The 13180-nt window shown below is 43.8% G+C and overlaps 1 protein-coding gene across 13 annotated transcripts in view; it reads right to left on the bottom strand.

Moving 5' to 3' along the window:
- The window catches only part of TSPOAP1 (TSPO associated protein 1), a 66223-nt gene that overhangs the window by 25768 nt on the left and 27275 nt on the right, over positions 1–13180 (bottom strand). For 11 of the 13 annotated variants that reach the window (XR_009966853.1, XM_062629708.1, XM_062629711.1 and 8 more), the window contains exons 8-16: positions 12888–12977; positions 11161–11283; positions 10799–10903; positions 10389–10439; positions 8973–8993; positions 5303–5486; positions 4764–4984; positions 2885–2994; positions 1216–1325 (exon numbers count right to left, since the gene is read on the bottom strand). Coding sequence is in view for 11 of the 13 variants with exons in the window: in XM_062629708.1 (XP_062485692.1) it covers positions 1216–1325; positions 2885–2994; positions 4764–4984; positions 5303–5486; positions 8973–8993; positions 10389–10439; positions 10799–10903; positions 11161–11283; positions 12888–12977 (1015 nt within the window). In the remaining 2 variants the exon portion in view is untranslated. The remainder of the gene's footprint in view (positions 1–1215; positions 1326–2884; positions 2995–4763; positions 4985–5302; positions 5487–8972; positions 8994–10388; positions 10440–10798; positions 10904–11160; positions 11284–12887; positions 12978–13180) is intronic. The other 2 variants (XR_009966854.1, XM_062629706.1) reach the window with 1 other exon arrangement.

Raw genomic sequence — 13180 nt, 5'->3', positions numbered from 1 at the left:
TGTTTGGTGTAATTAGCTTTAAAGGTTTTCCTTTTTGTTATCCTACTGTTCCTCATCACAGCTATTTCACTAACTCAAGTGTCTTTTTCTAGCCTTCCCAAACTATGCAGGTTGACTGCGAGAAGATGTAAAACCATCACACGGATTTGGGGTTTGTAAAACTTCCTCAAGAAAATCCTCCTTTCCAGCTCTGTATTCAGCTCTGGCCTTCTTTTTAGTTCCCTCCTTTGTTATACTAGCTTCTGTAACAAAGATGTCCCAAAAGGACCTGTGGGGATGACTGACGCCACAGCACTCTTGGTACGTGCAAGAACCATCAATGACAGTCAAACAAGCAAATGTGTAAGGGTTGTACTTGTTTTCCCCTTTCAAACTCTCCCTACAGCAAATCAATTGAAAGCAGGGAAAGCAGAAAACGTTAGTAAAGAATAACCTTTTTATTCTTTAAATAACAAATAAACAAACAAATACACAAGAAGCTTGGAAATAGAAAGAAAAAAACAAACAAAGAAAGAGCCAGAATATCACAGAGCAAGCAGCGCAACATGGCATGCATTTGCCTCAGCCCTTGCAAAGCACCTCAGTAAATTAGGAGCTTTCATCCCATTAAGTAACACAGCTCCACACAGAAAATCTGTTGCAAATTTACAGTCTACAATGTTCGGTTTCAATTCCATCTGCGTATTCATTGACCAGGATGATGTTTTCAGAGGTGCCAAACAGAAGCACACTATGTGGCACCAAGTAAGATAACAAGTGTAGTTTGGACTGTTTATCTTAGACCCTGACTCTGCCAAAAGAGCAAGAGGTAATGGAGCCCATCAGCTGTCTACAGTCTCTGGCTCACTATGCAGTCACCAGAAAGAGGTAAACACATCATCTGCAGAGAGTGCCCAGGGCTGAACACGTTCATCTCCGTAGCTAGGGAAGGACCATATGGGGATGAAACCTGGAGCTCTGCTGAAAGCAGTGGCAAAATTCCCACTGAATTCATTAGACCAGGATTTCATGTTTCAGACTTCATTTAATCATGACAGAAATAAACCCTCTTCCACAGAATCTGCTCTTCTCTCTAAGAAACAAACTTTGGTCAGAAAATCTTTATCTTGAAGCTTCAAGATTGACTACCTTTCTCTTGTTTGGTTTGTTTGGGATTTTTTAAAAAGAGATCATCTCCACAGCAGTTTGGTCACATTTCAGTCTACTAAAACACACCTTCAAAGAAGCCATCTTCATCCATTTCTCCATAGATGTAAATATATTCTCCAGCAGTCAGCGGAAGCTCTGCCTCTGGATTTTCATTAGGTCCATCAAAAGGATTGTAGCTGAAATATTTACAATATGAAGACTTTGTACAGGAACTTTCACAGCAACACATTCAAGCTGCGATATTAGATCAGCCTCAATTCACTGGGACTGCCTCCACTTTTTGCAAGCAGCAAATTGCACAGACAACAGTCAAAACTCTAGTTTATGGTTTTATATCTAACTAATATGTTCAAAAAGCAGCTAGGGACAATTTTCTGAGTAGCAGAACACAAAACATCAGGCATGTGATGTCTGAAGGAACAGATCAGCATGACTCAAGAAAACATGTAAGAAAAGACTTGAATTACCTGAGTGCCTGCTGTGTTTCTGAGGGTACCAAACAGATAAACTGTAGGGCTGCATTTCCAAATAAACATTCTTAAATTCACCTGCACTCATAACTATTTGATGCAGACATCTCTCTGAATTTCATGCATTTAACAGTTTTGACCAGAAAAAAATACTGAAAGTGTCCAAAACTTGTCAGGTTACACTTTATCTGTCATACAACTGTCATGGACAAGCACAGCATCTCAACGTTCCCATGCTTAAAACCCTACGAATGAGCTGATCCGTGCAAGAACAACATGCACAAGAACAACATTGCCTTTTCCTTCATAATTTCATCATTATCCAGCCCTCAGGATCCAAGATATGAAAATCTCAGTGCTGTAACTCCGCATTTAAACAGCAGTCCAAACCCTGCATTAGCATGAACATGATAAATACGCTGGTGATAGGATTTGGACTCTGGATAGTTCTAACCTGCCTTCCCAGTGATACTTGAGCTAATCACAGTGTTTCATGGGAAAATGCCTCATGAAAAACTGGGCATCTCACTGGACAAAGCTTTGCAAGCATCTACTGCAATTCCTGCTCTTTAGTCTTTAAAAGGGAATTCAACATGCCAAAGCAATGTTATCCTGTGTATGAGCTGAGCGAGATCTTATGGGCCCAAGACTCAGACACGAAGCACAGATCACATTTGATCTGCTCCTCACAAGCACAAAATCTTCCCAGTTCTCTTCCTCTAACCCACAACTGAAGGGTATGTCAATACTCTGAACTCTAAGTAGCGGTTTGGGTTTGGCAATGTTGGCTCAGTGGACAGCAACAGTTACCAGAAAATCTGTGTTTATTCTGTGCATTTTTTTGTCCTTTTAAAGTTACAGGCAGAAAGCTTTTGGCCAAAATCTTCAGGAATTCTCGGCTGAAATTTCCCTAATTGTTGGAATAAGATTTGTTGGAGAAAATTTCTTGGACTATTCTGGAGAAACCAGATATTTCAAGCAATGTGTCCACTCAAACTCAATTTTCCATCTGATATCATATTTAAAAATAACAGTGTTACACACAGTGCTCTTCACTGAACAGCTTATGAGCTTCCTGTGGTTTTCTTAAGCGAAGCACATTGGATTTGCTTGTGCAGGAAACAACCTATCTCAAAAGATCCCATGGAGAAATAAGATACATGGTCTAACCCACCCCTAACAGTGGTGAATCCTAGAAAAAAGTGAATTAGGCAACTATGAGATAACCTATCTAACCTCATAGAGCACAAGAAATGACCCATTACCTGTATCGAGCTAAGAACACTTGGAGCTTTGCAGGGCCTTGGCTGCCTGGCTCTGGCATTAGAGAGATGCTGTCAACATCCAGTTCTTCCATTTCACTTGCAGTGTCCACCTAAAAATATTAAAGATGAAGGGGATGATACGGCCCAAATCAGAGTAAACGAACACTCACAGGATTTGAACATCAGTCAGCAAGTCCTCTGAGCTCATGTACAGTGCCAATCTGGCCACTGGGCTATGGGCCATCTTGGAAGAATGACTTTTAAGGTGAAGAAGCAGTAATAAGAAACATCAGCTCCAACTTACAGCTTCAGGACTTCCAGTCAGACATTAGGAAAAATTCCTTGCCCAGGGGTAATGCAGCCTTGGGACAGGTACCCACTGTGGCAGGGAACTCAGAGCCTCTGCCAGGCTAAGCCACAGCCACCCTGACCTAGTGTCGGTGACAGCCCCACTGGAGTAGGATATTGGACTAGAGACTCAGGAAACTGCTTTTATCCTACATACCCCTAACTCAGTATACTCTGTCTCTAAGCACTTTTGTTGAGGCACCTCCCCTCCAGCAGCTGAACATACTTCAATATAATGTTTATGTACTTTCAAAACACTAGAAACTTTTAGTAGCCTGATATGCTGGTTTTAGTTGGCATAGAGTTAATTTTCTTCCTAGTAGCTGGTACAGTGCTGTGCTTTGGATTTAGGATGACAATAATGTTGATCACAAATGTTTTACTTGTTGCTAAGCCATGTTTACACTCAGTCAAGGACTTTCAATTCCTCTCACCGTCTCACCAGTGAGGAGGCTGGGTGGGCACAAGAAGCTGGAAAGGACACAGCCAGGACAGCTGATCCTGACTGACCCAAGGGATATTTCAGACCATATGGATCATGGTCAGCATATAAAGCTGGGGGAAGAAGAAGAAAAGGGGAGGGGGAACATTCAAAGTGGTGGCATTTGTCTTCCTAAGTCACAATTACGCATGATGGAGCCCTGCTCTCATGGAGGTGGCTGAACACCTGCCTGCCTATGGGAAGTGCTGAAGGAATTCCTTGTTTTGCTTTGATCACGAATGGCTTTTGATTTGTCTATTAAACTGTCTTTGTCTAAGCCCATGAGTTTTCTCACTATTACTCTTCCAATTATCTCCCTTATCCTGATTTGGGGGGAAATGAGCACTCACAAAAAACATCCAAGTGCAAAAGGTGCCTCCCATGCCATCACACCCAGCCCCACTCACAGCACTGCTTTACCCTAAACTGTCACATCAAGTGACACACAGCAGAGGGTATGAAAGTCTACCTAAGGGAACCCTACAGTATTCCACAAATGCTCCTGGGGAGCAACAACAACATAGGAGATGTTGGTGACACAAGTAAAGCCTATTACTTTCATCTCTCTGCTTGCACAAACTCAGCATCTTTTCATGATTGCTTTTATCAGTAAAACATAAAAGCACCAGCAAAAAAGTCTGAGCCCCTCACTTACAGCTCAAGGCCAAAAATAGTCTGGACACAGCTCCTCAGCATGCTAAAATTGACAGTCTGTAGTCTTTGTGTGTTTTAATGGCAGCAGAGATGTCACAAGGAAGCTTAGCAAGAGCTTTTCTGTACCACCCATCAATCGACCTCCCCTCCCCACTCCCTCTCCAAGCTCCCAGCTCTCTGTCTAGCCAGTTGTTTCCTCCTTGGAGCACAGCAATACATTCAAATGAGCAATACAGACATGGGCTTCCAAGGCCTTTTATATTTTTTCCTACAGCTCTTCTCTTATTTTTCCCATTCTCTTCAGGCAGCCAGGAGGGAATGAATACATTACTGGTGCTCTCAGCCATTCCTTTGTGGTTAGAAAGCACAGGCCATGGAGGGAACTCCCATACTGACCTCTGGAGTTGGGCAGGATTTTGGGCTGTTCTGCATGGATTCTGATTTTGAAGAGTTTGACTGAGATTCCACTTTCTTGGCTTGCCTCTGAGAACTGGCAGCAGCAACTGGGGAGCCAACAGTGGTATCAGGCGCCTGACGCGCTGACTGCAACTCATCAGTCTCTTCATTGTGAACCTTCTTTGTGCTCTGGTGAGTGAACACTCCAGGAACAGTTGATTCTGCAATAAAACAATCCATCCACTACTTTTAGCTACAGGCAGAATACAAGATCAGCAGTGAGCATCACCACAAGCAAACACTCTTTAGAGCAGCTGATGTGTCTAAAAATGTGACTTATTTGAAAGTGCAACACACAGGACACCCTGGGCTCTTTGGTGAGAGAATGCCAACTTCTCTTTATGACTTCAAAAGAAACCAAAGCTATTTATAAGAGAGAGAGACAGCGATCCCAAAAGTGAATTAAACATTTGCATTATTTCCTGTATACTTTCCAGCTAACCAAAAACCAACTCATTTCCAGCATCTCCAGCAATTACCCTTCTCGAAGTGGGGCTGTGGGGTAGAGCTGCACAGAGCAAGAGGAAGCTCAGAAGTAACCAAGGTCGAGGTGAGCAGGTCGATTTTTCCTGTTTGAAGCCGGAACTGTTTGAGTTCCTGAGACAGGAGGCTGAACTGCTCTGTCTGGCTGCGACACTGCTCTTCTAGATCCTTCACCCGGGCCTGACAGGAAAAACACAAGTAGAGTCACAAACATATATCATGAGTGAGGCTCCAAACAGCATTTGTCTTTACTGCATCTTTTCAGCGGATCTCAGACTCCAAGAAGCCAGAGGTGAGCTCTGCCTAGGACCGGTCATTAGGCAATTGCAGCTCTGCACCTATAGTGTCTTTGAAAACCTGAGACTCCTCAGCCATGAGGAGACTGACTACAGACTTGAAATGCTGGCTTTGAACTTCGATATCCTATCGAAGCCCTGCACAGGACCAGACGACAGAAGTAAAAGATGAATAAGCCTTGAAAAGAAGATTGAAAAGGCTTTGTACATTTACTGGAGAGTCAAAATCATGCCTCTAAAAGGAACTGCTTTCCCAATGCCCTATCTCATCCATCACTCCAGAGGCTTCAGCAAGCTCCCAAAACCTTCCCCTGGCCGCCCCACCATTCTGGGCAGGATGCTTGATTGTCTCTCAAGATCCTGGCTCTCCAGGCACCAGGAAGAGCAGAGAGCATCAGCACCTGGCCCATACTGCAGAACATTTCTTTGCTGCAGGCAGCCCACACACTTTGCCACCAGGTCCTACAGGGATCATATGCTCCAGGAACGATACATCTCAGCAAGATGAGATGCAGGGGAGCCTTGGGAAATACTATGGAGAGGGAAGGACATGTTCCTACTAGAGAATCATTTGTATTTTCTAGTGTTCTCTTTCTACCATCTCTAGATCTCCTCCTCCCAAAATATTGCCGAGTCCTGCCTCTCTATACACATCCCCACATACTCCCCAAGTGCAGGCATATCAATTCCCAGAGAATGCAATTGCTCCTTTCCCTCTTCTCACTGTCCCACCAGGCAACAGCTTACCCTGTCTTCCCAGACAGATATCCTGCACAGACCCTGCTCATGCACCTCAGCTAACAAGTAAACAAAAAGCATTAGTGCTGGATGGGAATGTATCATCTCATCAGTCATTCTTCAACTGAGACAACATTTCATTCAGCATTAATGCATCTGGCTGAGGTGCATACTCTGCCTCGCAGGAAATGACATTTGTTCCCCTTTTTCTCTTTGGACTGAGATCACAGCAGGCTTTGCAGTCACTCATCACTGCATAGGTAAGAAGCATAGAAACACACAGCTGCATTGTGCTCTTCAAAATTTTCCATTCTGCAAAATGTGTTTAAAGTGTCTTTTTCTCCTTCCAACTCAAAAATAAAACATGCCATGTTAGATTGTGAGGGACAAAGTCTGGGTTTGAGGCAGCTCTAAAAATAACACATATGACCTGGAAAACACTTTCTCTCTAGTCTAGAGTACAACAAAGCCTTTCTAACTCACTCCCAACTGACCTACGAGGGTGCATCTTTATTTTATTGTGACGTATCTGTTTGAAACATGTCAGCTTATTGCTTGTTTTCTTCACTACTAGCTACATGCTCTCAGTCTCTAAAGGAAGCCCCGTGAAGTCTCTGAAGTCTGGCAAGAAGTAACTGTCTTGAAATTGAAAGAAAGTATCAGATGCCATGAGCAGCTTCCAAAAGTCTCTGCATTCTCCACTTACTCAACTCCTTATTCACCGAGTCGCATTGTACAGGATTTCTCTGCAACCATGAGTGCTTAAATTTACTTAGTTAGGATCTTTCACATAAATGCTTCTCCCCTATGCATTTCATCTTAATAGAGAAAAGGAACCATGAACAGCCAGAATAGTTGCACTGCATCAAAGCAGGGCTTCCTCTAGACCAACACCTGTTGCCAGATTCCACCTTGGGATGCAGCCTATGACAAGACACAGGCAGAGAAATGCTGCACGACTGGAGAGGTTTTCCCATCTTGTCTAGAGACCTGAGCCAGCAGATGCATCTGGATATTGTGTTTAATAGCATCATAATAGTACCTGGGTTCCCTAAACGCATTAATCACAGTTTTAATCCATTTATATTGGTGGCCAAGCCGATAGGCTGGATAACCCACAATTTAATGCTGAGATACCCCATTAGTCTTTTAGATCTTGTGTTATTCAAAACAATGTACAAACATCCCTTAAGTATTACTGCTACATCACACACGTGTACTTCTAGTGGACTACTTGCAGAGGTTCACACACAACTGAGCAAGCAGCAAGTTTCCAGGACAGGGGTAGGAGGCAGGAGGATCAGGAGGAGGAGCCTAGGGACATTGCCAGGAGCTTCAGGGAACCAGCAGGAATCAAGCCCCAGACACAGAAGAGACAGGAGACTTTTGTGTCTATGTCCAACCCAAAAGGGCAAGAAAGAGGAGCCTCACACCAGCTCAGACTGAGTAGCATGATTACCAGAAGAGGCTGCAAGAGCAGGGCGCAGAGCTTGGTGGGATCAGTTCAGTCACCAATTCAGGAGCTTGCTCTGATTCTCCACACCAAGCTAGATCCAACCACTAGCTCAGCCCTGTCTTCTCTCCTTGGCTGCCCTATTACACTTCCCCTACATGTGACAGCCCCCAGCCAGATGTCCATTGTTACCTTTCTCCAAATCTTCTGCTGTATGTTTTTGAGACCAGAGAATCATGATGTTTCTAGGAGAGACCTCTATGGGACTGCAGTACAAACTCCTGCTCAAAGCAGGGCTAACATGAGAAGGATCAGAGGAACATCTGTAACTCCACATAGATGTGAGTGCTACTTCTTCGGGATGTGGATATACCCTAATAATGTCTTCAGGCTGTTTCAAATTCTTTTCCTAAATGTTCCCAACACAGCACTTGCTTTTTTGACCAAACTTGTGCATAAGGTTGTACTGCATTTCCTGCCCCAAGAGGTAGTTCAGAGCCTGTGTGTGTTCAATCATGGATGCCTCTCCTCCACGTGCACAGTGTTACCTTGACATTTAATCTTCCCATGGCTCCTTGCAGTCAGATCTAACAGTGACTGCAGAAGCAGTTTTCTATCAGCTGTGAGCACCAGCACTTCCATATAAGCTTTCCAAATCATTTGGGACCAGGCCAGACAACACAGCTCCCACACTACAACTTCATCAGTTACTACCTCTTCTGTGAAAACTATTACTCCCAGTCTTTGCTTCCCATCTTCCAACCAATTCCATCCAAAGCCAGCAAGACCTCTCTTTTTCTCCACAACATTTACATTTGCAGTATTGCCATTGCTTTTGGGTTTTGAAGGAAACACTTCACTCTTGAGCTGTAAGTACTTTCCAAAAGACCTTTAAATGTATGTAACACATGGAGAAAGGGCACAGTTGGAGAAGTCTTAAAATGTGGAAGTGTCAACAAAATAAAGCTCCTAAATCTAATTGGTCAAGAAAGCAAAGCATCTAAAGAGAAAAGCAGCTGCTCCATCAAACTCAGCAGGAGCTCCTTTAATTACATTTCTTTCTTGGCGATGACACTCTTGCAATCTTTTCCAGAGTATTGTTAAAACAAGAACATCAAGCAACTGTCAAAGTTAGGACATAGGAGAAAAACGTCCTGTTTGACAGGATTATAGCAGTACCTGCATGCAATCCAAAGTACTCTGGTAGCAATAAGAAAAGCAAAGAGAAATATAAACCCATATCAGCAGTTACACTAGCCAAAACTCAATAATAATGCAAAGTATTGAGTTTAGTAACTCAAAGACAACCCAACCCTCAGTTTGAATGCAATTGTTTTCTCTCTGGCTTACAATGTGTGCCTTGTTCCATACTGAGATTCCCACTTCATTCCCAGAAGCATCTACTTGCTAAACAAAAGCCAAATTCCACATACCAAATACACAAATAAGAAAGCCATGCACTTTTTGAGGGCCTCCAAATCATGGTATGCTTTGAGCCAAAGCACAACATCCTTTGAGTGGCAGCGATAAATTTCAAGCCCTCTTTTCCCAGCACATTTCAAGCACCCACAGAATCAACAGAACGGACACCTGGTGTCCAGACCTTTCCCCAGGCCTGAGACCAAGCAGTGCTGAGAACCAAGCCACAGCTAAAAAACTGGCTTTGACATTATTTCAAGCAGGTAACAGCCTGCTAAGTCATGCACCTTGCTCCTGGTGAGACAACAAACAGCAAAGTTGAGCCAACCCCCCTAATTTTGCCCAACACTGATATTCTGGAATGACTGTGATTATAGTTAAGTTGCATAAATAAATGTTTCTTCACATTAAACTAGCTTTTAATGTCTCTTTCTTTGGTCTTCTTGGTCTCATTGACTTATAAAGCATCTCTGTACCAGTAACATGAACTCAAGAATATTTAACTGATGAGGCCCTTGCAGAATACTACCAGTCTCTGAAACACAAAACGACTGTCCCTTTCTTCCTTTGCACAGGTAGATGTATACTTTAAACCTAAGTAGCTTCTCCAATCTTTCAATGAATTAGTTCAGAAAACATTTGGCAAGCATCAAACCTCCCTTCTCTTAAAGGCTGCTAAACATCAACTGATGTAAGAGCAGCACCCACATCAGCTCTGATCCTGTCTCTGCAGCCAAAGGCAGATGTCCCAGAAAGGATATAGCAGTGGGGCAACACATCATGTCACTTCCCCATGAAATTCACACAGCCTGCAACAATTTCAATCCCATTCAGTAGGAACCAAGCAGTACTGGGTTCTACAGTCAGGCCCCCCTCAAAGGAGATGCTATTTGCAGCCATAGAGCAATCTACTCCAACAAGAACACCTACCGACTTGCTCAACTCTCCTGGGCTCCAAACAGCCACAGCACAGCAGTAAACGCAGGCAATGCAGCCTGCCATCTCTGACTGTAAGTTCCCAGTAGAGACAGGGCCATGGCCTCCTCAGCATAGGATTTCACGGGCCAGGGGTTGTACAGCAAGGCATTCTGCTCAGGCTCAGATTAAGAACTGACACTAAGAACAAAAGATACCAAATCTGCAGCCATTAATCCATCTCATTTTCTTCTGTCTTACCTCTAGAAGCTGTACTGCTCCTTCATGTTCTCTTTTTGCCTCTGCCTGCGCCTAAGAAGAAATAAGAAAGGGAGTAAATAGGGAAGCAGACTACCTAAGTTCACTTCTACTATCATCACCAGCTTGACAGATCATTATAGATTTAGAACAGTGTACAGACTGAAAGTGTCCTTGGTCTTTGGATAAACAGCAGCGAGAGACCAGAACTGCCACTGAAGAGAGAAACCCTTCATTTTGCTCAAGTATCGGAGTTTGCCTAGACACAAACACGCTTCCCTGGTTTACTTTATCCTGTAAACTCACATATACCTCCTCCATATGTTGTACTTCCAAAGAAACAGGGTGCAGGACTCCCATCACTTTCCAAGGATTCAGAGAGTAAAACCTCCATTCCCTTACATACTGCATACCTGCTGCAACCGTCTGACTTCATCTTGCTTCTCCTGCAGGACTAGCAGTGCTTCCTTGTGCTCGACTTCCAACTGCTGTCTCCGCTCAGCCACATTTCTCATGTGCTGCAGAACAAGTCACAGACAGCAGAACGGTGACAATACTGTAACACTGCCCTGTGTCCTATCACCACACATGAACTCAAAGCATGGTCTGTACTTCATGTCATCATCAAGCAGAGGAGAAAGTAAGAAACTCTTACCACAAACCAAAGCAACAGCCAAAGCAAATCCTTAAATCAGTGATGGCCACCTTATTTCCCCTCCCACTCAAATTGCTGAAGTGTCCAAACAGTCCTTCCAGCCATGTGGGTCCTACTGACCTTCAGCACCTGCTCTAGATTCTCCAGCTTGCTTTGCAGTCCTTGATTTGTCTGAATTACTGAATCCCGTTCCTTAGTAACCAAAACCACCTGCAATTTCAGGTCAGCATTCTCAGCTTCAACCTGAAGAGAAAGGATTTTCATTTAGCACAGTATTCACATGTAATCAGTCATAGGTATTCCTGGTATAAATAATGAAGGACAATTTATTTCTGTATCTCAGTAGGTTGTTTTGCAGACCTGATTTCTACTTGTCATGATACCAAAACCACGAACCTCCTCTCCCCGTGGCTTTCACTCAGAACAAATAGACAAGCAGTTGTATCAGTCCTCAGTGTGACAAACACTTGATTTGCACTAAACTCATCTCCCCTCCTCATTTGCAAGGAAGAAGGAACTGGTATATGAACAGGCTACAGACTGAAGTGATATGACCAAAGCACAAAGGTCTAAAAGCTTTTTTAATCCTGGATTGTAGGGTTAAATGTAGAGAACAGTACAGGAAGCTCAGCAGCCTGCTGAAATCATGTTGAACTTTTCCACTTACTGCAGGAAATTCCAGCAACTTATTTTGGTTCTAAAGTGCACTCTGGCTTGATGACTATTAGCAATGCAGATTATCAAGAGAAGACAAACATTTCTACTGAGAACAAACAGTTATTAAATATGTGGGAAACCTTATGCATGGCGGCAACATTGACACACGGGACAGACAAGTGGCTTTCTCGTTCTTGCGGATTACATTTGTACAGAGAAGGAGCTGGGCACAGAAATCCATGGAGTACCAACTCTTCCATCATTCTTACATGCAACATGTTCCTAGAACACAATCCTCCAAGGTGCAACCACCCTCCCCTGAAATCTGCTCTGCTAACTGAACACTGCAAATATCCTGCCTTTGTCCTAAGGCCTGAAGCTTCTGTGGTTTCCATCTGAATTGCGGGGGGGGGTTCCCCTTCCACATCAGCCACCAAAACCCCTATTCCAGCATGACAAACAATGTCAGAGGTGACTGAGGATTTTCAAACACACTGTAAGAACCTTCAGTTCTTAAAAAGGGCCTATAAGAAAGATGGGGAGAGATTTTTAGCAGGGCCTGTTGTGATAGGACAAGAGGTGATGGTTTCAAACTAAAACAGGGGAGATCAAGACTGGATGTGAGGAAGAAATTCTTTACAGTGAAGGTGGTAAAACACTGGCATAGGTTGCCCAGAGAGGTGATGGATGCACCATCCCTAGGGACATTCAAGGCCAGGCTGGATGTGGTTCTGGGAAACCTGATCTAGTTGAAGATGTTCCTCATCATGGCAGGGGGGTTGGACTAGATGAGCTCTGAAGGTGCCTTTCAACCCAAACCATTCTATGATTCTAGATGTTTGCACTACCTGCAGTGATAGGTTCTGCTGTGACCAGTGTATCCTGCTCCCTACCAACCACCTTCTATCTTTGGTTATGAACTAATGAACAAGTTACGACAGGTAAACCCAAGCATGAACTTAAGTAAGGACAAAGCACCTCACTCAAGCCTTGGGAAACTCTAATAAAAACAGGTCAGTAGCTGCTCCGCTTGCAGTTACGATGCAGTAGTGCAGTTGCACAGGACAGAGGTAGGCATATGACCACTACTCAGCTGGCAACTTGAACACCTAAACTGCCAGCAAGTTCTCCTCAGCACAGTTTCACAGAAGCCAATGCTTCATCTGACAAACAAGGACACTGATTGTTACCTGTCCTGCCCATCCAGCCTTTTCGTTCAGCTGCAAGTTCTCTTCAGCCAGTCGTGCATTTTCACTCTGTACCTCCTGCAGCTGGATCTCCTGTTCAGAAAGAGCAGGCATTACCACACCACGGACCTCAGATTAACTCCCCCAAAACTCAGCAGGGCAGCTCCACTATTCCTGTTGACTGATGGTACAAGATGCGAATGAGATGCTGCTTGAGGGGTAGAAGCCAAAAACATGCAGCACTTCGGAAGCAGGCACCAGCCCTGTGGCAGACCATCTTTCAAGTTTCTTCTCTT

This window comes from Pezoporus occidentalis, unplaced genomic scaffold, assembly GCF_034315485.1.
Source record: "Pezoporus occidentalis ecotype Australia unplaced genomic scaffold, CSIRO_AGI_Poc_V1 ctg340, whole genome shotgun sequence".
Classification (NCBI taxonomy): domain Eukaryota; kingdom Metazoa; phylum Chordata; class Aves; order Psittaciformes; family Psittacidae; genus Pezoporus; species Pezoporus occidentalis.
Note: the sequence above shows the minus strand (reverse complement) of the source record. Positions and strands in the feature narration are given on the sequence as shown.